Source organism: Spermophilus citellus, assembly GCF_964194105.1.
Source record: "Spermophilus citellus genome assembly, chromosome: 5".
In the NCBI taxonomy this organism is placed as follows: Eukaryota; Metazoa; Chordata; class Mammalia; order Rodentia; family Sciuridae; genus Spermophilus; species Spermophilus citellus.
In genome coordinates this window covers 55,376,520-55,401,620 of record NC_138186.1, presented here as the reverse complement: position 1 = coordinate 55,401,620, position 25,101 = coordinate 55,376,520, and the positions used below count along the sequence as shown (strand labels likewise).

The 25,101-nt window shown below is 50.4% G+C and overlaps 1 protein-coding gene across 5 annotated transcripts in view; it reads left to right on the top strand.

Moving 5' to 3' along the window:
- Positions 1-25,101, top strand: part of KIF6 (kinesin family member 6) — a 400,202-nt gene that overhangs the window by 373,442 nt on the left and 1,659 nt on the right. For 3 of the 5 annotated variants that reach the window (XM_081295095.1, XM_081295093.1, XM_081295097.1), the window contains 6 exons: positions 886-967; positions 2,487-2,622; positions 5,384-5,481; positions 17,545-17,595; positions 18,245-18,334; positions 19,797-20,632. In XM_081295095.1, coding sequence (XP_081151221.1) covers positions 886-967; positions 2,487-2,622; positions 5,384-5,481; positions 17,545-17,595; positions 18,245-18,334; positions 19,797-20,091 — 752 coding nt within the window. In that variant the 3' untranslated portion in view covers positions 20,092-20,632. Of the gene's footprint in view, positions 1-885; positions 968-2,486; positions 2,623-5,383; positions 5,482-17,544; positions 17,596-18,244; positions 18,335-19,796; positions 20,633-25,101 lie in introns of those variants that run through there. The other 2 variants (XM_081295096.1, XM_081295094.1) reach the window with 2 other exon arrangements.

Here is a 25,101-nt window from a genome sequence, read left to right as displayed (position 1 = left end):
CAATGTCCTTCTCAGTGAAATGGAAATAATACGTGTCTTAAATAAGTACTATAAGAATTAAGTCTGGTCATGCCCAGAAAACACTGGGACCATTATGTGTGGACTCATTCTGCCCCCCATGGAATAAAAATCAGGGTGATGTGGCTTCTAAGGTGTCCTCTCTGGGACTAAGAGGCACAGGCACAGCACAACCATAAAGAAACTTCCAGGAGAATGAACAGCCCCCACACACTGGACAAGGACAGGACCAGGTGTCGACAGGCAACTAGGCAGAACAGGCAGCCAGGCCCGCCATGGCAGCCACGGGGGAGCAGGAGGTGGTCAGCATGGGGGACAGGGAATGCAGCCCCCGCTGGTCACTGCTGAATGCCATAGGTGCATTGCCAAGGTTCCTCCTCAGCCCTGGTTCCACATGAACATCACCTGTGCTGATCCGGCTTGAGAACCAAGCGTTAGAGGGAAGTGAAAGCAGAAGACGTGCTTCTGAAGCTGGAAAATTGGTGCAAAGAATTGGTGCAAAGAAAGATGTGACCATTTAGAGAGGATTCTTGGGGTGTGGAGGGCTCTTTCTCAGAGGATGAGGAAATTCTGTTTTGCATCTTCCCTGAGGACTCAGGAGGAAATAATTGAGCTCAATAGTAAGAGGATTAGTAGAGGTGGAGAGAATTCCCTTCCAGTGACAGGTGTTGGGCAGCGGGGGGGGGGGGGGGGGGGGGGGGGACAGCAGGGAGGACAATCCTAGAAGCGATCAGAGATTGCCATCCAGAGGCCACAGAGGAACGCACGGGTCCCCTTTCATCTGGGGATGCACGTGGGCTCTATCTCGTGCTTTTCCTTCTGCCTTTCTTCCTCTTGGAGTAACCCACCAACATCTTCCTTCTACAGAAGTCTCAGAAAACATGGCCTTTCCCTCGACACCAGGCCAGGAAGACAGACTGCGATCACAACTGGAGGAAGAGAAGAGAAGGTGCCCTTTTTTTTTTTTCCATACACAGCCTGACCCCCGCCTCCATAGGCCTTAGGGACAACCTGGAGGCACCCAGGGCTGGAACCACAGCCAAATGCAAAACGGGCAGGAAGCCACAACCGTGCTGCATTTGGGCGATGAGGTTAGATGCTGACCAGCCACCCCTGGCCCCAGAAGCCGCTAGTGTTGTCTACTGCTGCCACCTAGAGGCAGCAAGAGATATGACCATGGTGGTCTCCTCTGCAGCTTCCCTCCCAAGTCACACCTTCACACTTTCACACAGCCTCTTAGGGGCCCAGAATTATTTTATTTATACTGTACGGATCTCCATGCATAAACATACATGTTGCCATCACAGAATCTCCCTCATCACCCCAACCAAGCAGCTTAGTTCATTCATTTCTATATGCATTCAACATGTCGGCTAGCTCCTCCTTGACCTGGAGAGGGTCTGGAGAGACTGAACAAGCCCCCTTCCCTGCCTCAAGTGGATGATGGAGTCATTGCATCACAGTCCCCACCCAGCACCCCGCACTGGGCTGATGTGACATCACCCTGATAAACTCTGTCACCTACAGCCGTACTCACGCACCCCAGGAGAACAAAGCCCCTGGCGTGGGTCTCCAGGCCACTCCTGACAGCTGGGCACTCTGTCTTCTTCCAGAATGTCCTTCCACACTCACGGCCATTGCTCTCCAGCCCCTTGGTCTATGCCCCGGTTGTCCACCTTCTGCCTTGTTGTTTATTTTCCTGTTTCTTTCTAAATCCCATTATTCTCATGTCATCCCATTATTCCACCAGTCTTATCCCCTCGGTCTACATTTCCAATCTCAGCGTCACCTCTGAAGGCACATTGTCTCATTAGCTCGGCTATTGGACTGTTTCCAGTGAACAATTTCTGATTTGGTATAGCATTCCCAATATCCCCCAACAGACATTTAACTTTGGTTCCTTACCACAAAGATGAACCAGTAGAATGGCAGACTGTGGTTCTAGGCCAGACTGTCTGGGTTCAAATCCTGGCTTCCTGTTTGTTCTGTGTTTAGAACACATTGCCTGAGCACATTATCTGACCTCTCCATGCCTCTGGTTCTGAATCTGTGCCAGGGATTTAAATGAGCTTGTATATGTTTGCTGCCTACAGCAATGCCTGCCCTGTTAGTTAAGTGCTCAATAAAAGATGTAGATCACAGGTTGGGGATAGCTCCCTGGTAGAGTGCTTGCCTGACATCCTGGGGGCCCTGGGTTCAATTCCCAGCACTGGGGGGAAAAAAAAAGTTGGTTGTCACTCTTGAAAAGGGTTTCTTCATCTCAATTATGGATTTCCAACCCTGCTGGGCAGAAATGCCTCCGTCTGCTTCTATATGATGGACTAGACCCTGGTGTCCTACCCTGGCCTTGGTAGGCTTCATTCTGGTCCCAGGTTCCAGGCCCCAGGCACCGGGCAGCACTGCCAGGTTTTTGAGATTCAGTGACCTTCAAAAGAATGTGACACCACCTCTTCCTGATCCCACTGCAGGTACAAAATTATGTTCACCCGCCTGAAGGCCCTGAAGGTGGAGATCGAGCACTTGCAGCTGCTCATGGACAAAGCCAAGGTGAAGCTGCAGAAAGAGTTTGAAGCCTGGTGGGCAGAAGAGGCCACTCACCTGCAGGTAAGGTCTAGGGCGCATCAGAGCAGCTGGGGAGGGGACTGTCAGGAGACAGGAAAAGGAGGGGCTTTTACCCCCCTGGCTCACGAACTAAGCCCTGTCTCACACGTTCCCTTGACTCCCAGGAACACAGAAGGTCAAGGGTTCATGGTTTCCTTGCTCCTCTGCCTCACATGACCCATGGGATAGCAAGGATGGGAGATGCAGCTTCCCAAAACCAGGGGGTCTGCCACCATTGCTTTGTGTAAGAGACTCCAGGGATATCACATTTACATTTATTGTTTTTCAGATTACAGTCATATATATGCATGTTAATTATAGAGATGTTAGAAAATACAGAAAATGCAAAGAAAAGTAAAGATTACTTCAATGCCTCCCCTTAAGGATAACCAATTAATGTTAATATAACTAATTAATATAACCAATTAACATGTTAGTTTTATATTATTTTATCTTTTATCTTTTTTCTCTGCATATATACATATATCAATATATTTTTTTAAAAAATATAATCATATTGGTCCTCAAATATCACAAATATCTTTTTTCTTGACTTAACTGTTTAAATACGTTTTTTCTGTTATTCTACAATATAATTCCTGGATCTTACTGTTCCATCTTATGAATACATTTTAATATATTTTGATTTATTTAACCCATCTGTTCTTGACTGTTAAGGTTGTTCCTAGTCTTTCCCTCAAAATATATCTGCAGATTAATTTTTGCATATTTCCTATTTCCGTTCCTTGAGGGCTCTGTAATATCATAAAGGCTAAAATAACTCACTAGAAGTGTCAGTGTAAATCCTGGTTTCAGCTGTCCTCTGGTAACTCCTCAGCTGTGGTACCATGGAAGTGACAAAGTGCACATTGTCACACCACTCGTGTGGCTGGGGAACCCTTCGCAATTGCCTCCCAGGCTGTTCCCTTCATTTTAAGAACAAGGAGCTGGAGAGCCAGGGAAGATATTTGCCCAAGGACACAGAGCCGAGCAATAACCAGCATGCTACCTAGTGGCCATGTGACAGGACAATACAGAAGAATATGTGCACAGAATTAAATTCACAGGAGAACAAAGAAAATTAGATTGAAATATAGGTATCAGAATAGTCTAAGAGCAAAGTATAACAATATGTACAGCACGTTTAAATGTATTGATAAGATCTAGGTGTCTTATTATCAATAAAATGTTATCAATATTTGCCATAACTTCAAAGTCATCATGAACACTATATTTCTGAGCCAACTATGATGATAGGAGAATATGTGTGATTTCTTGGTGGCAATGTCACAGGCCCTGCTAACACTACTGTGGCTTATTAATCTATATTTGTTAATTTCCAGTAGAAGTTAGAGAAAATAAAGGCATAACTGATGCCCGACCATCCACAGCGCCCTGGGTTCTGTCTGTGACTCCAGGTCCGAGCCTTCCTAGCGAGTTCAGCATGAGTGCATTCTTCGGCCCCAGCTGAGACCCAAGAGAGCTGAGCCACTGAACAGTGGATGAGGTCATCCAGTGCGACTCAGGAAGTGTCCAGGCAAGGCTGGATTCAGATAGGTTACTGCTTACATGGACAATGAGAGCAGAGTAGCCAAGAATTTCAGCTCCACTTGTCCCCTGTCCCCATAGTCTACAACATGAGACAATGCCAGGCGATGGCAGCGGGGCGGTGGGACACCCTGTTGCAGGAGAGCCCATTCTCTGCTGCAGCTGAGCAGTTTTACAGCCTATACTGTAACTATCCTGAGTGGGCGGAGGCACAAGGCCCAGACCTTATCAGAACAAGGGAGGTGACAAGAATCTGTTCTGTGGCAACTCCCAGGAAGATGGGAGGTCAGCAGGAACCTCCTTGCGGTGGCCTTGCAGCGCCTTCTCAAAAGCTTTCCATGCCCCAGGGTTCTGGGTGGATCCTGGGGCGTTCGGCCTTGGCTCAGCTGGGCTGTGAGCCTTGCTCACCAGGCCAGTGGAGACCCATGAACTCCAAAGCTGTTCCCTACATGAAGTGCTCAAAGAGGATCTTGAAGACAAGGAGAAGCAAACCCAGGAAGGATTTCTAGAGAATCGTCAGATCACATTTTACACATTATCTTTCTAACTACAAAAATAATGTATGTTAAATTTGGAAAACTTGGAAAGCAAAGGAAACTTTACAGAAAAAATTTAAAATGGCCCATAAGGAGAGGCCCTAGGTAAAGAAACTGACCAAATTGTATCATTATATAATTTATATAGAATATAAATAATGTTATATAGTTATATCAATGTAATTATATATGACAACAACATAATATATGATGTTATATTGTGTGCCTGTACAAATATTTAACAAAGAATCCCATTATTATGTATAATTATAACACACTAAAAAAAAAGGAAAGAAAAAAGAAAGGAAATTACCCATAAAACTACCATCTGAAGATAATATTTTGATGCCCAACATTATGGTCATAACTATGTCTAAATTTATTTTTTGCCCACATTGTATAACTTTAATAGCCGGACTTTCCTCCTTAAGAATGACATCAAGGGGCTGGGGATGTGGCTCAAGCAGTAATGCCCTAGCCTGGTATGCGTGGGGTGCTGGGTTCGATCTTCAGAACCACATAAAATAAAATAAAGATGTTGTGTCCACCGAAAACTGAAAAATAAATATTTAAAAATTCTCTCTCTCTTAAAAAAAAAAAAAAAAAGAATGACATCAAGAACATCTTCCTGTGCCATTAGATTCAGGCTAACGCTGTGAAACCCCTTCTTGGACCCACAGATAAATTCTCCAGCAGTGAATTCACTGGATCACTCGAAGCCCTCTCCCCAGAGCTCTGAATCCCAGCAGGACCAGTCCCAGCTTCTCTCCAACCAGAGGTGAGTGGAGAACGGCTGACCCATCAGAGTACCCAGGGGAGGCTTCCTACCTTTCCCCTTAACCTGTCCCTGCTGCTCTAAATGTCTCCTTTAGGCTACATGGTCTTGGGGGATGAATGCTTTTACTGTTTCATGACATACTCAGGCCAGGGTCTCGCAAGCTGGCTGGAGTGTGCGCCCCTCAGCCCCTACCTTGGCTGCCAGTGGACCTACCGCCATGTTGCAAGAGGCAAGGGGTTCAACAGTGCCAGCCCTGCTCCCACCCTGAGTGAGAAGAAGGGTGGGAAAGACAGGGAGGGGATCTGGGAGAGGGCGGGGAGGGACAGACAGGGGGTGCTGGTGGGAATGCAGAGGATACAGGGCCTGTCAGGATACAGGGAGGTGGGGGTGAAGACTTTGTCCTAAAGAGGATTCTCAATGCTATATGAGGACTGCCCAGAGCCTGTTTCCCTCAATGATGGGAGGCCCCAGCAGGGACTCCTTCCACACACCGTGTTCTTGTCTCTTTCCAACCATATGACCCCTGCCTCCTGCCACCCTCCGTCCCTCAGACCCAGTCTGTCAGGCAGAGGCCAGGTCAGCATGAAGGGGCGTCCATCACCACCACCAAGGAGCCACGGAGCATTGGGGTTTGAAAGAGCACTGAGCGCTCACATTGGAAATGCGGAATAGGATTTGTCTAAAATGGTAGTAGACAGTGTCTTCTCTTCAGTGTGATGAGACGGGCACTTTCCCTCTTTGCTATTCCTCTCAAAAATTCATTGTCCCAGTTGAAGCATGAGGGAAACACCAGACAATTTCCAATTGAGGAACATTCCACAAAACACCACCCAGTGCTTCACAAATTGGCTCGTCAAGAACTAGGAGTCTGAGAATCTGTCAGAGCCAGGAGCAGCCTGTGGAGATGTGAGGACTAAGTGGTGTGGATCTCCCAGGTGGATTCCCAGAATAGAAAAGGATAGTAGGTCTCAAAATCAAAATAAAAAGGGCTGGGAATGTGGCTTGGGGGTTAAGCACCCCTGGATTCAATCCCCTGTGCCAAAAATAAACAAATAAGTAAAGATAGTAGGTAAAAACTAGAAAGCGTTCATCAGAAAGAAATGAGAAATGTGTGAGGAGATAAATAACCTGATTCAAACATTACTTAAAGCATACATGGTATGCTTTAAGTATACCATAAGGTACCATACTTTAAGTATACTTTAAGGTACCATACATGGTACCCCGTTAATATGTACGACTTTTAATGTTTTATGTATCAGTTGAAATTTCTTTAAATATGTATATCAAAAAGATATGGCCAAATATTTTTAAACTAAGAAAATTCAGAAAAAGCATGTACTTTAGTTAATAATAATGTATCAACATACCACAGTGGTATAAAAACGTATACAGGTGAAACCAGGTACTGGGCCTGTGAAATAGTCTGCACTCTCCTTGCATCTCTCCTGGAAATCTAAAATTAGTCTTAAAAGCAAAAAAAAAAAAAAAAAAAAAAAAAAAAAAATTCTAGAAAACAGTCTGCCAGCGAGGCCCCCACTCCAGGCCAACCTTCCCAGACTCCCCACGTGCCCATCCTGGCCCTTGGTTCCAGGCTTCTACTTGTGTCCTAGTTTCAGAACACATCTCCCGTGTTCACCCGAAGCCCAGAGTCTGCAGTGGCACAGTGCATTTTGTTTGGGTAATCGGGTGTTTTAAATGGCAGTGTAAATCCATGAAAAAAAAAAGCCACTTGAACTTTATTTTTTTTAAATATTTACTTTTCAGTTGGAGTTGGACACAATACCTTTATTTTATTTATTTATTTTTATGTGGTGCTGAGGATCAAACCCAGGGCCTCGCACGAGCTAGGCGAGCGCTCTACCGCTGAGCCACAACCCCAGCCCTTGCTTGGACTTTATTAAACTTTAAAATGCTGCTCTGCCAAAGGCACTGTTTAGAGGATCAAAAGACAAGCCACGGATGAGAAGAAAATATTTGCAAAATACGTATCTGATAAAGGATTTCTATCCAAAATATATAAAGGACTCTTGAAATTTAACAATAAGAAAACAAACAACCCGAAAAAACATGAGCAGAAGATCTTAACAGCCTCTTTGCCAAAAAATGATCTACAGATAGCAAATAGGTATATGACGAGGTGTCACGAGGCAGTTCACACGAAAGCAGTGAGGTGCCACTAATACAGAGGAGAAAGACCAAAATCCAAAACACTGACCACAGCGAAGCTCATGAGGACATGGAGCAACAGGACCTCCCGTTCACTGCCCATGGGAATGCAAAATGACACTGTCACTCTGGAAGACAGTTTTGCAGAGTCTTGCAAAGCTAAATATAGGGTTACCATACAACCCAGCAATGGCACTCCCAGGTATTCACCCAGATGAGTTAAAAACTTACATCCAGATAAAAATCATGATTATTCAGCCATAAAATAATGAAAATATGTCATTTGCGGGAAAACGGATGGAACTTGAGACCATTATGTTAAGCGAAATAAATCAATCCCAGAAGGTCGAAGGTCATGTGTTTTCTCTCATGTGTGGACACTAGAGAGGACAAAGGAAAAGAAAAGTGGGGGGATTTCATGAAAATCAGAAGGGAGATAAGTAGACTAGAGGAAAGGCCCCAGGGAGGAGGATGGAGAGGAGGAGAAGGAGGGGATCGGGAATGATATCGGCTAAATTATATTGAAATATTTTGCACATGTACAAATATTAACAACAAATCCCACCATTATGTACAACTATAATACGCCAATAAGAAATGTGGGGGAAACCCATGTAGGCTTATTTATAGGTGCTTTATTCATAATTGTCAAAAAGTGAATGCCACCAAGTCTTCCAAAAGAAGAATGATGAACTGAGCTACATCCAGACAAAGAGTATTATTCAGCAATAAAGAGAGTTACCAAGCCGTGAAAAGACACGGAGAAAGCTTTCCTGCAAACTGCTTAGTGGAAGAAGGCCTCTTGGAAAGGCTCCCTCTAGAGGAGCCTGACCAGATGACACCTGGGAAAGGGAAACTACCGACTTGCTAAGACATCAGTGGCTGCCCCAGCCCTGGGGGGAGAGAAGAATGGACAGACAGAGGCCGGATGTTTAGGGACGCGCAACTATTCGGGAAGACAGGATATTGGTGGATCGATGGTACTTGTCAAAATCCATAGACCTATACAGCACGAAAAGCAAACCCCTGTGTCACCTGTGAACTCTGGTTAATGCTAACTCGTCAGCCCTGGTTCGCCACCTGTAACAAAGAACCACACCAATGCCAGACATTAGAGTGGTGGAAAAATCGTGGGGGCGGGCGGATAAAAAGCAGTGTTTGGGAATGCTGTAGTGTGGCTCAATTTTCTATAAACTTAAAACTTCTCTTAAAAATAGTCTATTGCCAGGTGCCCTGACACATACCTTTAACCCCAGAGGCCCCAGAGGCTGAGGCAGGAGGATCTCTAGTTCAAAGCCAGCCTCAGCAACTTAGCAAAGCCCCAAACAACTCAGCAACACCCTGTCTCTAAATAAAATACAAAAAGGAGCTGGGGGTGTGGCTCAGTGATTAAGCTTCCCTGGGTTCAATCCTGGTACCAAAAAAAAATTAGTCTATTAGTTTAAAAAATGGAAAAGGCAGCGTCACTAGGCACCTGCATTGCCCGGGCGGGAGAGGCAGCCCAGCCTTGTGCCCTGTACCTGACGTCCTCTAGGTGCTCCCTTGCACCCTGTGTATCTGCCAACCTCTGTCCCCATCCAGAACTCCTCCCTGAAACCCCAGGCCTCCACAAAACACATCCGAAAGCCCAGCACAGAGGACAGAGCCCCCGGGTATTGTTGTGGCCTGTGAGGACAAGCTCCCCCACGGCCCGGAGTCTAGAGCCCCCTCTCCTAGGGCCAGGAATACCCTGTTCAGCCCATAGGAAGCCCCGGCTCTTTTTTCTGTTGCTTCACAGACAGTGAAATGAGGGTGGGCTGAGGTGTCGGGACGGTTCCAATGAGCACCCATCTGGCCCCGGGTTATAAGGTAAGAAATCGGCCGCGCCTGCCAGGAAATCCCTGCACCCTGGCTTTCCACAGTTCACCTGGGACCACCCGCAGGAGCTCTTCTGTGAGTCTCCCAGAATCCCACTCCTGGGCTCCCATGCTCTGACGGCTGGGGAGGTGCCCAGAGGACGGCTCTCAGATGGGGCCTGGGGCCCTGTCACCTGCACTGGCTGCTGGTGCTCTGCTCGAGAACTGTGACCCTTAGCAGAGAAGTGTCCTAACCAGAGTTTCAGACACCGTGAGGGTCAGCTCCCCCAGTCCCCATCCACCACGGTAGTTTGAGTACAGGATAGTTTGAGGACAGGTGAGTGGGAAGGTCACATAGAGAGGAGAGAGGACAGTGTCCCTGCTGGAGGCTGGAGGGGGAGAAGACTTGGCTCAGCCTCTGAGTAAGAAGCCACCGCCCCTGGCTCAGAATGGTGGCAATAAAGAGCCCACCAAGCTCCACCCGGAGCCGAGGCGGGAAGAGACCCTGTCCTGGGGCGGCTCACTCTGAACAGCCAGCCAGGGAGGACCCCCAGCAGCTGGCATGGCCCTCCTCTTTCCGTAGTAACACCCACTGTCACTTGCTGAGGCCCTCATGGCCAGGCACGGAATGACTGTGCAGCGTCAGAATTGTTCCCCATTTAGTAGTTGAGAAAATCAGGCCTGCTCAGGGAGGTTAAATAACTTGCTCAGGGCCACCCAGCCAATTAGCAGAGAGGCCAGGACTAAAGCCAGGCCTGTCCGAGTCTCGTCACTGTCCTCACTTCTGACACCAGTTTTGTTTAGCATTAACGACTGCCCATGAGGGGCAAGCATACAGTGTGCCTAGTGGACTTGTCACTTTCTCATCCACATCTGTAATATTTCACACAAACTAATATCCTGCCATGCCAGGCCCCGGCTGGGGGCCTCACTCCTTCAAGTGTCCCCACCAGCTGATTTCCCAGGGGCCAGGACTTTCAAAGAGCCATCCTGTCTACCACGCGGCCTGCGCAGTGGTTTCATTAATGAGGTTCTAGGCATAAAGTTAGTTAGAAGAGATCGAAATAAAACACACAAACCAGTTACCTTATTTATATTGCTAGGTCCGAGAGGGCTCGCCTCCCTGGTTCCCGCCTCTAGCCGCCCAGCAGGGCAGCGAGGATTACTCTGGGCTAGCAGGAGAGAGAGAGAGCGAACACGCCGGGGAGTAGCCTTTTATTTGGGGAACAAGAGATTCAGGGGAGAATTCCATCCAATGAAGGTTGAGGGGGGGCTGCACTCCAAGGTCAGGGTCAGTGATTGGGCCCCCGGGGTCAGTGGTCAGGCACACCCCCACACGGATGGGCTCTCTCATCAGGAAAGGGTCGGGAAAGCTCCGACACAGCCAGAGCGCCTCAGGCCCTTAACGGGAGTCGCCCAGTCACGTGTCAGGATGGCTCCCCACAATCCTGTATTTCCCTAGAAGGTGGCCTTTGAAGAATTGGGAGGCCACACTCCCTGTCACTGGCTCCTCGCCATTTCAGTGAGAAACTCTGAACTCAACTCCCTCATTTTACCAGTGAAGAAACCAAGACCCCAGAAAATAATGGGATTATTATTGACTGTCGTTGAGACAGAGCTTCAAACCCCACATCTAGTGGCCACACCCTCCGTCCTTCCAGCCCTCCACCCTGCTCTCCCTGCCTATGCCCCTTCAGCTTCGCTCCTGGTCCCCTTCCTTCTCTTCCAGCCCTCCCTTCACCCCCCACCTTTCCTTCCTTTCTCCTTCCTTCTTCCTGAGAGTCTTGCCCTTTGGCCTGCTCCCTGTTGGCCACTCTGTACAGCTTGTCCATTTGTCCATTCTACTGCCACCTTTGCAGGCCTTGGTGGGGCGGGTCTAAGCACCAGCCCCAGGGCTGGGCCTCCTGGCTTCTGCCCCTCGCCAGCTTCCTCCTTGCCTGCGCGGGGCCTGCTCTGCTAGCCATTCCTGGGTGTCCCCTAGGTATTCCAAGACCGCTCCTGGGCATGCTTGCCAAGAGACCCTGGACCCTGCCGTTGAGGGCCTCAGGCTTCCAAGGTGTCACCTCCGAGGAGTTTGATCACTAAGATTTTGACAAAGGGACTCGACCACAGCAGCCCAGCCTTGGGCAAGGCAGCTCCCCACTCTGCAATTCCCTGGCCTCATCTATAAAACGCACCAGGGTCGCTCTACATTATCATTCCACGAGCAGATGAACATTCAGCGCCATTAAAAAGCTTCTGCAAAGAGAGCAAGAGCCCAGCGACTGTGTTCACCTGAACTCCATGGCGGCTGTTCTCTACACGCTCTTCAGGCCAGTGAGCTGGTCCTCCTGCCAGCCTCCAATAGCCCGGCGTCCAGGTCCTGAGGGCCAACTATACTAAATGCCCTGGCAACCCAAGAAGCCTAAGTATCATCAACATTGCTTATTAATTTTTTTTTTACTGCTCCAATCAACGTAAGGGAAACTTTATTGAGAACCCAAGGCCATGCATGGGGCTTGGACAGGAGGCCACCCTTTGGGGAAAGGAGCCAGTGGAGGGGCTTTATCTGACCTTCTTGGGGCGGAGGTTGTTGGTGTGGCCAACTTCTACTTGCAGCAGCTGACAGCACAGGGGTGCAGGCGGGCTTACCGCTTGTGACAGATCATCTTGTCACAGCTGTACTTCTGGGCAAGTGCGCCGGGGAGGCTCAGTGATGCCACCTCGCAAGTGAAGCGCCAAGGGCAGGTGGACTTTCTGGAGGTTGTAACCTGAGAGTGCAGCTGTCCTCCACCTGGTCAGGTGCGATGCCCTCCTTGTCTCGAATTTTCGCTTTGACATTCTTTTTTTTTTTTCTACATGGAGTCAGCTTCCTCATTTTCCAGATCAGGAAATGAATTGGGTCCTGACTGGAGAGACCAATCTAGATGCCAAGAGACTGCTCAGGTACCTAGATAAAAACTGCACACACTATGGCTTAGGTGTCCCGACTCCTCCCAGAAATGACACTCTACCTGACTCCTTCTCTTCTGCCCACTTATGGACCACGGTCAGGGCAGCTTCCTGAGCCTGGCTTCCCCTGTGTTCATCTTTGCTCTCCAGTGGGACAGCTCCTGCCTTCTAAATGAAGAGCCTTCCTATTTTAAATTTCCCCTGTCAAAATGGGAAAAGGTGCAATACCTGCCATTAGTTACACCAGCTGATTAACTATTCACCTCGTATAGGAGTGAGCTTATGTTCCTCAACCAGAGAACTGTCTTAATAATTACACACCAATTTTTAAAACACTGTCTTAAAAATAAACAAACAAAAACCTTTATGCCTTTTTATTGGAAGGAAAGGCCAGGCCACCGCCGAAAGAAGAAGCAAGCAGGTAGGGAAATGCATTTAAAAGGAGGGGACCTAAAAGCAGGATAAACCTGGTTCTGAATTGAGTTCACTGGTCTGTGGGCCTTGGGCCACAGGTTCGGATTCTCAGAGAGGGGTACTTCGGTTCCTGGAAGCAAGCCGGCAGGGTGGGGTGGGTGTGTCCTTGACCACACCCTGCCTGGCTTAGATTTACTTGCTCAACTTCACCTTGCTTCCCTCCTCCCTGTCATTTCCCATTATTCTTCTGAGGCTGCTGCTTTTCTTTTTTTCTTTTTTTTTTTTTTTTTTTTTTTTTTTTTGGTAGTGGGAATTGCCCCCTGGGGAGCTCCACCGCTGAGCCACAACCTCAGCCCTTTATTTCTATTTTGAGATAGGGGGCCCTGCAAAGTTGCCCAGGCTGGCCTTGAACTTGCCACTCTTTGGGCTCAGCCTCTCACCTGGGTCCCATTATTCTTTTATTCTGTTGACTCCTCAACACAACTGTTGGCTCTGTTATATCCCAACCCAGTGATATGCAAAAGTGTGGTCCCTAATCTGCCTCACTCAGGCACCCATATTCTTGGGCCCACTCAGACCTATTGAATTAGAAAAGTAGGCTGTGTCCCCAGTGTGCCCCCTCCCCCAGCCTTGTTTCAATCAGCCCTTGAGGTGATTCTAGTGCTGACAGTCCAGATCATCTTGCCTGTGTTTTTCAGGTTTCATGGTGGTAGTGGTGGGATGTATTGGATGATATTTTAGATATCTGATGATATTTTGTACTTGATCTTTCTATATATTTTTCTTTGTCTAAAATAGTCCCTGAGGTACTGTCTTCTCTGGGAAGAGGTTTCCAGTTTCCACCACTAATCGTTTGGTTGGGAGGCAGCATGTTGCTGAAGAATGAGTGCATTCTGGGGCTGGGGATGTGGCTCAAGTGGTAGCACGCTCGCCTGGCATGTGTGAGGCACTGGGTTCGATTCTCAGCACCACATAAAAAAATGAAATAAAGATACTGTGTCCATCGAAAACTAAAATAATAATTTAAAAAAAAAAAAAAAAAAGAAGAAGAAGAATGAGTGTATTCTGGGTGCCACCAGAAATGACCTGAAAGGCTGCCACAGGCCGAGCCCAGGCCAGCTCTCTTCTCAGTGGGCCACTTCTGGATGAAGAATAGCTCAGGGGGCTCCTTTCCCACAGTGCAACTGTGGAGCACACTAAACCATTCTGGAATCAATCAGGAGCCCACAGTTTAAGTTCCAGCTGGGAAAACTTGAGCAAGTCACCGAACTTCTCTAAATCTCAGTTTGTTTGTTTTTTTTAAGAGAGAGAGAGAATTTTTTAATATTTATTTTTTAGTTCTCGGCGGACACAACATCTTTGTTGGTATGTGGTGCTGAGGATTGAACCCGGGCCGCACGCATGCCAGGCAAGCGCGCTACCGCTTGAGCCATATCTCCAGCCCCTAAATCTCAGTTTTCCCTTCTGTAAAAACCAATATGAGGGAAGGCGTGATCTGGATTTGCCTGCCAGTTCTTTCCAGTTAAAACACTTAAGTGATTTTAATTATCAATTTGGTTTTCAGAGAAGAGTGAGGTTGAGCCTCCGGTGTGGTGGTGTAGGTCTATAATCTCAGTGACTCTGGAGGCTAAGACAGGAGCATTGCTATTTTGAGGCCAGCCTAGGCAAGGTAGCAAGACCCCATCTCAAAACAAAAAACAAAAAGGGCGGGGGATGTTACTCAGAGGTAGAATGCCCCCATTTTTCAGTACCTCCCCCCAAAAGAAGAGATGAGGTTGGCTCTAGCAAGTCTCAAGGAAGAGAGGGTCTCAACCTATTTGTAGGGAGTGAGCAAGGAGTCCCTCACTTCCAGTGCCCTGGATTTAACCCGCCACTCCATTAGCAGGACTGTCTTTCTAATTCTTTTTTTTTCCTTTTTTTTTCTTTTTTTTTATTGGTTGTTCACAACATTACAAAGCTCTTGACATATCATATTTCATACATTAGATTGAAGTGGGTTATGAACCCCCAATTTTACCCCAAATGCAGATTGCAGAATCACGTCGGTTACACATCCACAATTTTACATAATGCCCTATTAGTAATTGTTGTATTCTGCTATCTTTCCTATCCCCTACTATCCCCCCTCCCCTCCCCTCCCCTCCCATCTTCTCTCTCTACCCCATCTACTGTAATTCATTTCTCTCCTTGTTTATTTTCCCATTCCCCTCACAACCTCTTATATGTAATTTTGTATAGCAATGAGGGTCTCCCTTCATTTCCATGCAATTTCCCTTTTCTCTCCCTTTCCCTCCCATCTCATGTCTCTGTTTAATGTTAATCTTTTCTTCCTGCTCTTCCTCCCTGCTCTGTTCATACTTGCTCTCATTATATCAAAGAAGACATTTGGTATTTGTTTTTTAGGGATTGGCTAGCTTCACTAAGCATAATCTGCTCTAGTGCCATCCATTTCCCTGCAAATTCTATGAATTTGTCATTTTTTATTGCTGCATAGTACTCCATTGTGTATAGATGCCACATTTTTTTAATCCATTCATCTATTGAAGGGCATCTGGGTTGGTTCCACAGTCTAGAATGTCGCTTTGACATTCTTGATGGCATCACTGGGCTCAACGTTGAGGGTGATGGTCTTGCCTGTCAGGGTCTTCACAAAGATCTGCATCTCTGCATGCGCTCGGGAGCCTCGTTGAAGAGAAGGAGTTGTTTGTTAATTTTTATTAAGGAGATAATTCATTCTCATACCTGATATGCTCCCTTTCCAGGAGAGAGAGCATGAGAAATGAATTCAGTGTCAAAGGCTGGACAAAGAGGGCAGAGGTCGTCTGTGGCACACTCCTGTGGGTCAAGAAACTGAGCCCTGGCCCCCAGGGATACTCCAGCAGTTTAGAAGGTGGGGAGTCACTCCCTCAGGAGCCCCAGGCCTGCACATGGTGCCATGTGTCCTCCTGCAGGACATGGCTGGCCTCTGCAGGGGGTGCTGCATGTCCTCATCTGCCTCGGTGCCATTGCACCCTTCTGCCCTGCCCTTATCCATTTCTCCTCCTCTTCTACCCACTCGCAACCCTCCACAATTTGACATCTATAAACTCCCCCTGGAATCTACAAAGACTCCCCTGGAAGCCATGGAGCCAATGAGCCATTTGTGTACCAATGACTTGGTCTTGCAGACTTGCTACACTTTCCGCACTGACCTTGGCCTGCTGTAATTGAAACATCTGCAAGATGAAAAGCACTTTCTCCTTCCCTCCACCAGGCTGGCACCAGAAACCCCTCGGAAGCCCTGGGAACTGGCCACTGTTCTCCAAAGGCAAACGCGCACAGCCTGCCACCTGGTGGCTGCCTCCAGTCCTGCAGTAGCCCTCACCCGACACAGCACAGACCCAGCTTCTCCAAGGTGCCCCAGGGAGATTCCAGACTACTAGGAAATGAGCACTAGTGGGAGGAGCGGGGACCAGGCTCTGATTTTCTTCCTGTTTATTTGACCCACTGTCCTGAGTCCAGAGTAAGAGCCCTGCTACTGGCTGAGGTTGGAGGAGAAGGTGGAAGAGGAGCTGGGCAGTGTCTCCACTCACCTGTGGGACACCTGGGTCATCAGGCCTGCCGAGCGCCTTGGACTGACCATGTAGGCTTGGCAAGGCCAGCTCATCCGTCTGTCCTTGGCCTGACACTCAGCCTGAGCCTCCCCAAGTATGTCCCATGTGACTTCTTAGGTCTCTTTGAGCTCTGCTATGGTCTCTACACAGGACCATCCCAGAGCAAGGAAGAGAATTCCATCTCTGGGGGCTTACAGCACAGCTTAGAGCAGGGCAGAGTAACTAGAATAACCGGCCCCCACCTCGTCTGCACCCAGGAGGGGCCCCTGATTTCCTCTGTCTGCAGCCAGGAATCCAAGGCAAGCCAACACATCAGGCCACCATGATAAAGGGGCCCAGTGCACCTGATGAGCCGTCAGATGTGATTTCTCACTCCAGGAGCACAGAGTCAGCAGCTGAGGCCACCTGGGGTGGTCCCTGTGGCCAGGGGAAAGCCAGTGTGGAACTAGCAGTCGGGAGCTCAGGCCTGGGCCTCGCAGTCATGACGAGGTCCAGATGCTACCACCTACTGGAATTTTCCTAGCTTCGCCCTACACCTCAGTTTTCTCATCTGTGAATCAGGATAATGACATCCTCCTCTGACCACTGAGAGGACTGAATGGCACGGCAATTCCCGAGCACCCTCTCAAGGCCTGGCATGTAAACAGTGACAGTCTTCACTGCCTGCTGTTCACCTTCTGTGGCCAACACATGGTTTGCCACAACAATGAAATCAGTGTTCAAACCACCCAAGACAGGATTCTTGTCACTTAGTCACGTCTGTTCAGGCTCTATAGCAAAATCCCAGAGACTGGGTTGGCTCATTTGGGTTTTGTTGTTGTTATTGCGGTTGTTTGGTTCTTCTTTTGGGGTTTGGGGTTTTTGGTTTTGGTTTATGTGTGTTTGTGTGTGCATGTGGAGGGGGGTCCTGGGGATTGAACCCAGGGATGCTCGACTACTGAGCTACACTCCCTGTTCTTTTTATTTTATTTTTTTATTTTTGAGACAAAGTCTCACTGAACCGCCAAGGTTGGCCTCAAACTTGCCAGCCTCTCGCCTCAGCCTCCCAAGTGGTTGAGATCATTGCTGTGCACCCCTGTGCCCAGTTCATTTGTTTTCCAATGAACATTTGTTTTTCACAGTTCTCGAGGCAGGGAAGCCCAAGACCAAGGGACTGGCAATTTTGGTGTCTGGTAAAGGACTTCACATAGGAAAAGGGGCCAGTGCTTCTGATATTTCTTTTATAAAGTCACTAACCCCATTCATGAGGGCTTTCTCTGATCTCAAAGGCCCGGCCTCCTGATCCCATCCCCCTGGGGCGGGTTCCACATTGGAACTCTATGGCACAGCAGATCTGCGCCTGCTGAGGGCCCCCTTCTGGCTGGCACACACCTCCTCCTCCTCCTCGTCCAGGGAGAGACTCAGGCCGAGTGTTCTGGCCTCCCCCTCCCTCCTCATAAGGACACTAACCCCATCTTGAGGGCCACCTTCAAACCTCACCCAAACCTAATTACCCTTCAAGGCCCCACCTTTAAACACCGTTACACTGGGAGGAATGTGGGGAAGACACCCAGTTCACAAAAGCCGCTGGATAGAAACAACATAAACCCTGCATTCCTCTTCTTTTTTTTTTTTTAAGAGAGAGAGAGAGAATTTTTTTTTAATATTTATTTTCTAGTTTTCAGTGCACACAACATCTTTATTTTATTTGTATGTGGTGCTGAGGATCGAACCCAGCGCCCCGCACATGCCAGGCGAGCGCGTTACCACTTAAGCCACATCCCCAGCCCCTGCATTGTTCTTCTTATCCCCTCTAACTTTGGCTTTTGTCGTTTTTTGCAGTGTCCTGAGTGCCAGAAAAGTCTCGCCCTCGCCCTGCCCCAGCCCGCGCAGCCCCGAGCAGAGCAGCACTGGCACCTGGCTGGAAGGCAGGTCGGTGGCCTCCCTCCCTCTCGAGGCCTGCGACGGCTTCTGCAGTAAAAGTCACATTCTCTTCCCCCAAAGCCGCACAGATGGAGTCCAGGGCTGGCCCCCATCCTGTCCCTCGGGGATCCCATTAAATCTCTCATGCTTTGTGATTCCCAAAGCTGGGGAGTTTTCTCCCAGGGCACCGGGTCCTTGTCCAGCAGAGGTGCTTCACAGTTCCTTGTGAAGAATGTACCTGAAGTCACACAGGAAAGAGGAGCCAGCCACCAGGCCCACCAGGCCCTCTGCCAAAGCAGAGCCGGCTGCCTGGCCCCAGCCAGAAGCCTTTTGCTTGGGGACTGAACAGAGATGCTAAGGCTCCCGGCCTGTGCGTGCTCTTGGTGGCCATGACTACAGCGCCCACTCACCTGGCAGGCCTCTTCCTCTCCCAGCGCTCACCCAAGGCAGAACCCCACCACTGTCCCTCCCCTCCCGAGCCCAGGATGGCCAGCAGCTCCTGTTGCAGGGCCCCTCACTGAGCGGCAGCTGGAATCCCCACACCCAGAACCACTCGTGATCATGGACTGGCCTTGTTAACAGCCCTCCCGGCCTTCTAAGGCCATGGTGCCATCCAGTGCCCTGTGGAGTGACGGGTGTCGGGCTGAAGACTGGAACAGCCAGGGGAGTGTGCCACTCTGACTTTTCTTAGAGCAATCTAGAAGGCTGAATGGAGAGAGAGGAGGGGAAGGGTGCAGACCTCCCTCTCTTTATAAGGGATTCCCTGAAAATCCCACATGAGCTTCTGCTCACGAACCTCCCTGGGCTGCAAAGGATTGTGGGGAGGCGTGCTTTTTTTGGTACTAACTTAGCTAAACATGGTTCTGTTTTTTGGGGAGACACAGGAGATTACTGATCTCAGTCTTGGGGGCAACTAGCTAGACCATGGTGGGGGAGTGTATATGTATTGGGGGGACATCCTTAAAGATGTCACATCTAAGGTGGGTGCAAAAAGAGAGCTGGGTAAAAAGAGGTTGGTTTGGGAAAGTCCAGGATGAGGACAGGTGTGGAGGTGAGGGATGGAGACAGAGGTGAAGAAGAGGAGATGATGAAGGCAAAGGCCCTGAAGCTGGATGTGGCTTCACATATCCAGTAGCAAAAAGAAGGAAGAGGGTCAAGGTGGCCCCAGGGTAGTGTGGGGGCACAGTGGTGGGAGGGTCCGAACACACGCAGGACCTGGAAGGTCACTGGATAGAATTTGAATTTTACTCCAGAAGTCATGAGAGGAGTCTAAGCCAGGGAGTGCATGACCCAGTGTGCTTGATAAAAGGACAGGAGTGGCTGTGCAGAAGGTGGGAGGGAGGGAGAAGGAGGCAGGGTGTCACATGCACCTGGTGAGAGTTACTCCCCACAAATGGGAACGCATTTTGGAAAATTGAATGCTGAGTTCCACAGTAAGGAGTAGTAAAGTGCGACATGTTACTGTCCCCAGCATCCCTGAGAGGACAACTTCGTCTGTCCCTCTCACCGGAGACAGCCAGACGGACTCTGACATCCTGGCATTCCTCAAGGCCAGGCAGAACATTCTGCAGAAGAAATGTAAGTGCTCCCGGGGCCCAGAGTCCCTGATCTGCTCACCAGCATGGGGGCTGCATGGGGAGGCTGGAGTGGACAGCCCAGTGGGAAGGCAGCAGGAAGCGTCCTGGGCTGGGCCCTTCCCACGTGCTGGCCTCTGCTTCCCCCTGGAGAAGGGACGAGAACGGCCCAAACAGGCCGGAGTGCAGTAGAGCCCACTTGGCAGAGCCTCTCCCTCTCCAGGCCTTCCGCTCCGTTTGTTCCCTGTCCCTGAAGGCGGCTCTCTCTCCTGCCCAGCCTTCTCCAAACAGGAAGGGCCTGAGTGATGCGTGGTGGTTTGTGGAATCCCCGGCTGGAACTCTCGCTCTCCCCCTGGAGTGTGGTTCTTGCCAACAAGTGTGGATGTAAACACCACTTGAGGGCCCAGGCCCCAGGACACTGCATCAGTCATGGCCGAAACATGTGTGGCGTGACAGACGACAGGAAGACAAGGAGAAGGCCCTTCCTGGCCCTTGTCACTGGCCTGCCCCCTTCCTCTCAGCAGCTGACCATCTCCATCTGCTGTGGACAGGCCACTTCTCCTGCATTCCATGCCCCGTGGACAAGGCCCAGGGCCTCCTGCTCCAGCCCTGCACTGGTCTTAACCTTACCCCATAATCCAAAGGCTCCTAGACAGGCTCAGCATTGCCTTCCCATGCCAAAGGAGCCCCACCTTGACAGTGTGTGTGTTACTGAAACAAAATACCTGGGACTGGGAAACTTAATAAAGAAAAGAGATGCATTCTACTGACAGTTACAGGACATGGCACTCGCATCAGCTCAGCTGTGGTGAAGACCTCATGGTGGACGGGAGTGACAGGGAGGGCTCACACACAAGGCCCAGAGCCAGAGTGACTCAAGAGTCAGGCTTGTCTATAGCAACTCGCTCTCAAGAACTAGCTCAAGGCCCCCAGGACAGTCTTACTCCCTGCTGAGGGCAGACCCATGACCTACGGGCCTCCCCCGAGGCCCTACTCCCAGCACCACCACGCTGAGAGCAGGCCTCCAACACATGGACCTGTGCAAACGCAAACAACACTGCCACCAACTTGCTGTGACATCTTGACCTTCTCTCATCCCCAGCTTCCTTGTCTAAAAAAGAGAAGGAAATCATATTTGGTGATCTCGAAGGCCCATCGGTGCCTAAAATACTATGATGATATATGTCGGGCTCTGAACAACAGTGAGCAGCCAGTCAGTCAACAAACACTATCTATTAGGCACCTCCTGTATGCCAGGTTCCACTGCTAGTGCTGGGACGACACCAGGAAAAGTCGAGTCCCGCCCTGGAGAACTGACCTTGTGGGGGTGCAGGAGATAAGCAATGAGCACGTCAACAGACAGAGGAGGTGATGTGAGACGGTGTCGTGGACAGCAGCTCAGAAGACTGTGGGTGGGAAGGCCTCTCAGGAGAGGAGAACCCTAAACTCGTGGCTGAATAATGAGGACAGCAGCCATGTGACAATCTGGAGCCGCAGTCCAAGCAGAAGGGCAGAAGGTGGAAAGGCTCAGAGGGAAGGAGGCCTGAGGGCTGGAGGGCGGGAGCCAGAGCAGGGCCATGTTATCCAGGTACGCGGAAGCCCCCTGGGGGGTCTGAGAGACGCCTTAGAAAGCTTGCCCTGGCCACCATGCAGACCAGGAGTCCACCGGCTACAGGCAAAGACTGTAAAGGTGCAGGCAAGGGGCGAGAGCCACCAGGAGACTGGACACAAGATGGAAGGGGAAACGGAAGTCAGGCATCTCCTGCCCTTTCCATCTGCGCAGCTAAGAGGATGGTGGAGCCGTTTATTGGAACGGGAGAGGCGAGGAGGGAGGTGTCAGAGGGAAGGGTGGGAGCCTTACAGAGTTCTGGTGGGTTGCCACTGACATCCCAGAGGGGACGCTGAGGAGGCTGCAGAGCACGAGGCGCTCAAGAGAGAACCAAGGCTAGAAGAAGAAATAGGGAGCCATCATGCCTGGAGTGTGCCGAGCAGGAGGCGGGCTGGGGTCTCCTCTGAGGAGTGTACAGAGCTGATCCCATTGTTAGGGAACGGCCCTGGGGAGCCCCAACCCTGCAAGGTGGGGAGGAAGCTGAGACCCTGAGAAGGCACCTCCAGAGTCTGAGCAGGGACAGCAGGCGAGAGGTGTGTGGCCTCAGGAGGTCTGGAGAAGAAGGGCTTTCAAGGAGAGATGCTTACAGTGTCCACTCTGCTGAGAGGCTGAGGGAGGAAGGGCAGGTGTTGACCACTGGCCCTTTGGAATGTCACGGACAGTAGTTGTGGGACCTGGGTCTGGTGAGGAAAGAATGGAGGGGAGGAAGCTGAGGCAGTGAGCAGAGGCAACCCCCCAGGGAGGCCAGCTGAGCGGAGGACAGAGGGTAAGGCTGGAGCTGAAGGGAGGCAGGAGGCCAGGGGTGGGTCTGGCTCACTGTAAGTGGCGACTAGGAAGACATGTCAAGGAGTGGCCGTGGGGAGAGGAGCGGGTGCCGTGGGGAACAGGGGAGACTGCTGGAGAAACTTCCTTGAGAAAGTGAGCAGAGGCGGTCTCCAGGTCATCTGGAGGAAGGGGCCGCCATTGGATCCCTCCCTGGTCACAGAGTCCAGAGGTCAACCTCCATGCCTCCCCGCAAGAGGCCTGCAAGTGAGCAGTCAAGTTCACATCGGGGAGATGTAATCCGGCTCTCTTAGAGGAACAGGTGCAAACCCAAGGTCTCTGTCAGGATGGCATCTTCCTGGGGCACTGACCCTGACCGTGCAGACACGGCAGCCGGGGGTACGTTCATCAGAACCTTGATGGCAAATTGCCATTTGTGGTCTTTCAAGTTACCTGATCTCATCTGATGCTCTCCACACTCCTACACGGCATCCAGAGTCCAGATACCTTCCCCCTTTGACCACAGGAGACAAAGACATTTCGAAGTCAAAGAACCTGCCCAAGCAACCCAGCTAGTGCCTGGCAGAGGCAGGGTAGCCCAGGCTGCTGCTCCCTGCACTGGGCTGTGGGGTCTCAAAAAGTTACTGCCACCAAGATGTGCCCACTCTGCTACAGGGAGTTGACCTCTTGTCCTCAAGAAAAGGGACCAGGATGGGTGCAGGGGTGACTGTGCCTCCACCCACCCTGTAGCCGGGAAGTAATTCATCCAAACACAAAAGTCCCAGGATCCAATTTTCAGTCTTAAAGGGAAAAAATATATAATAATTCTGGTTTCTAAGTGACAAAGGGGAGATGAGGGGATGCTGCAAAGGAAGCCACAGAGGGGGTGATGAGGAGCCCCTTGCCCGAAGTCAGGATGAAGGCCAGCAGGTGGCCCAGGGCCCACTGCCCAGCGCTGCACACGAGGCCCACTTATCAGGCCACCCTGCCAGGCAACACAGAGCCCAGGCGGCACCACAGCCAAAGCAAACACTCCCCTGCCCTGGGCCCCACTCTTAATTTAGCATGCAGCGCTGTCACGGCTTCTTCAGCCGCGCTCATTACAGGGAATTTGTGACTGTGGGCTGGGAGCAGGAGCCCAGAGAGGGCGATTTAACATAAACCCCTCCGCTCTCAGGCTTCACCAGTGCCGGGATGAATAGACTTGATTTAGGATTCGGGATGAATAGACTTGATTTAGGATTCGGGGAAACGCTGCAGAGCACTTTAAATCCCTGCCAGGGGCACGTGAGGACAGGTATATGTCCCCGCAAGGGGCGTTAGTCATCCAGAGTCAAATCTGCTGCTTCCCACTGCCAAGGATGGTTTTCACGTCTGAGGAAATGAGGTTAACCCCTTCCTAGAGCCCCCTTAATTCCTGAGTTCAAACATATTTCCATCCAGAAAGGAACCATGTTGTGACCAGATAACCTGGAGCCCCTCTTCTCCCAAGGTGGCAGGAGGAGGCCTGCCAGGGGTCTCCAAGTCCTCGGGGGAACTTCAGCTCTTGCCTGTGTCCAGGAGTCTTGGGGGAGTGAAAGAGCAGGGGACACTGAGGGAAGGAACCTCAATTCAAGCCTCTCTACCCTGTGTGGCCTTGGGCAGTCCCCACCCCTCAGTGTCTGTCACATACAGACTCTACCTTCCCCGGTGGGAGCCCCTCCAGAGATAATGCCCACATCAGTCTCCCAGGAACCGCCAAGCTCCAGAGAGTTCACAGGGAAGGAGGCCTCCCTGTGAGGACCGGTCCCACGCCAAGAGTGTGACTTTTTTTTAATGGTATCTCTGTGGCAGTGGCCTTCTGGGAACATGCAGTAAATCAAAACCCCAGTACAAACTGAGAGCTCTGTCACTTGATCTCAGGGAGCAAATGGAAGGAATGGCTTGCTGTCTGTGCACATGAGGAGCTGTGTCCTGGGGTGCCACATGCTCCCAGCCCTGTTCTGTAGCACTCCTTCCCCACCCCAGTCCCTGCTGCAAGTGCCCATGGAGGTCGGGGGCTGTCCTGGGTGGGGACCGGCTCAGACTCCTTGTTAACTAATCCTGGCCCCGTGCTCCTCAGTGCGCAGGGGAAACGTCAGGCCTCAGACCTGGTCAGTCACCACGTGCCCCGTGGTGCCTAGTTCTGCCCCCACCAGTCCTTGGACTAGAGACAAAAGCAGTGTGTTTCTATCCTGGCTGGGCATCAAACTCACCGGCCCCACCCCTAGAGATCCTGAAACAGTGAGGAGGTGTGTGGCCTGGGCATCAGGATTCCCAAGGCTGCCCAGAAGTCCCCATGGTGCAGCAGAGCCAAGAGCCACAAGTCCAGAGTGACTGGGGTCCACCACCTTCCTCGGCTCTGTGTGCCTACTCTCCCTTCCCATTCTAGGATCCCATTAGGACAGGTCAGATGCCTTAAAAATGAGGCCAGCCTGGGCCTTGCACACAGCATGGACCTGCAAGACCAGGACTTGTGGCCTTGAGTGTTCTCATCCTCTTCCTTCCACACCTCCCATGAGCAACAGGCCACTGAGAATCTGTCTTCTCCAGTATCAAGCAGTCCAAGCCCACACTCTCTGCCCACTGCCAGGACCCGTGGCCACACCTGGAAGCTGCATCTGCCTGCTCACCTGTTTCCCGACAGGCCTCACCCCTCAACCTCCCTAACCTCTGCAATTGTGTAAAAAGCATTCTATTCATTTCTTCACCCAGGGAGCTCAGAAATTCCCCTTTGCTCTTATCGTATTAGCCAAACTTTAAGCAGATAAGCTGCCTATAACTCACACTTGATGTGACAGTAAATCTAAGGA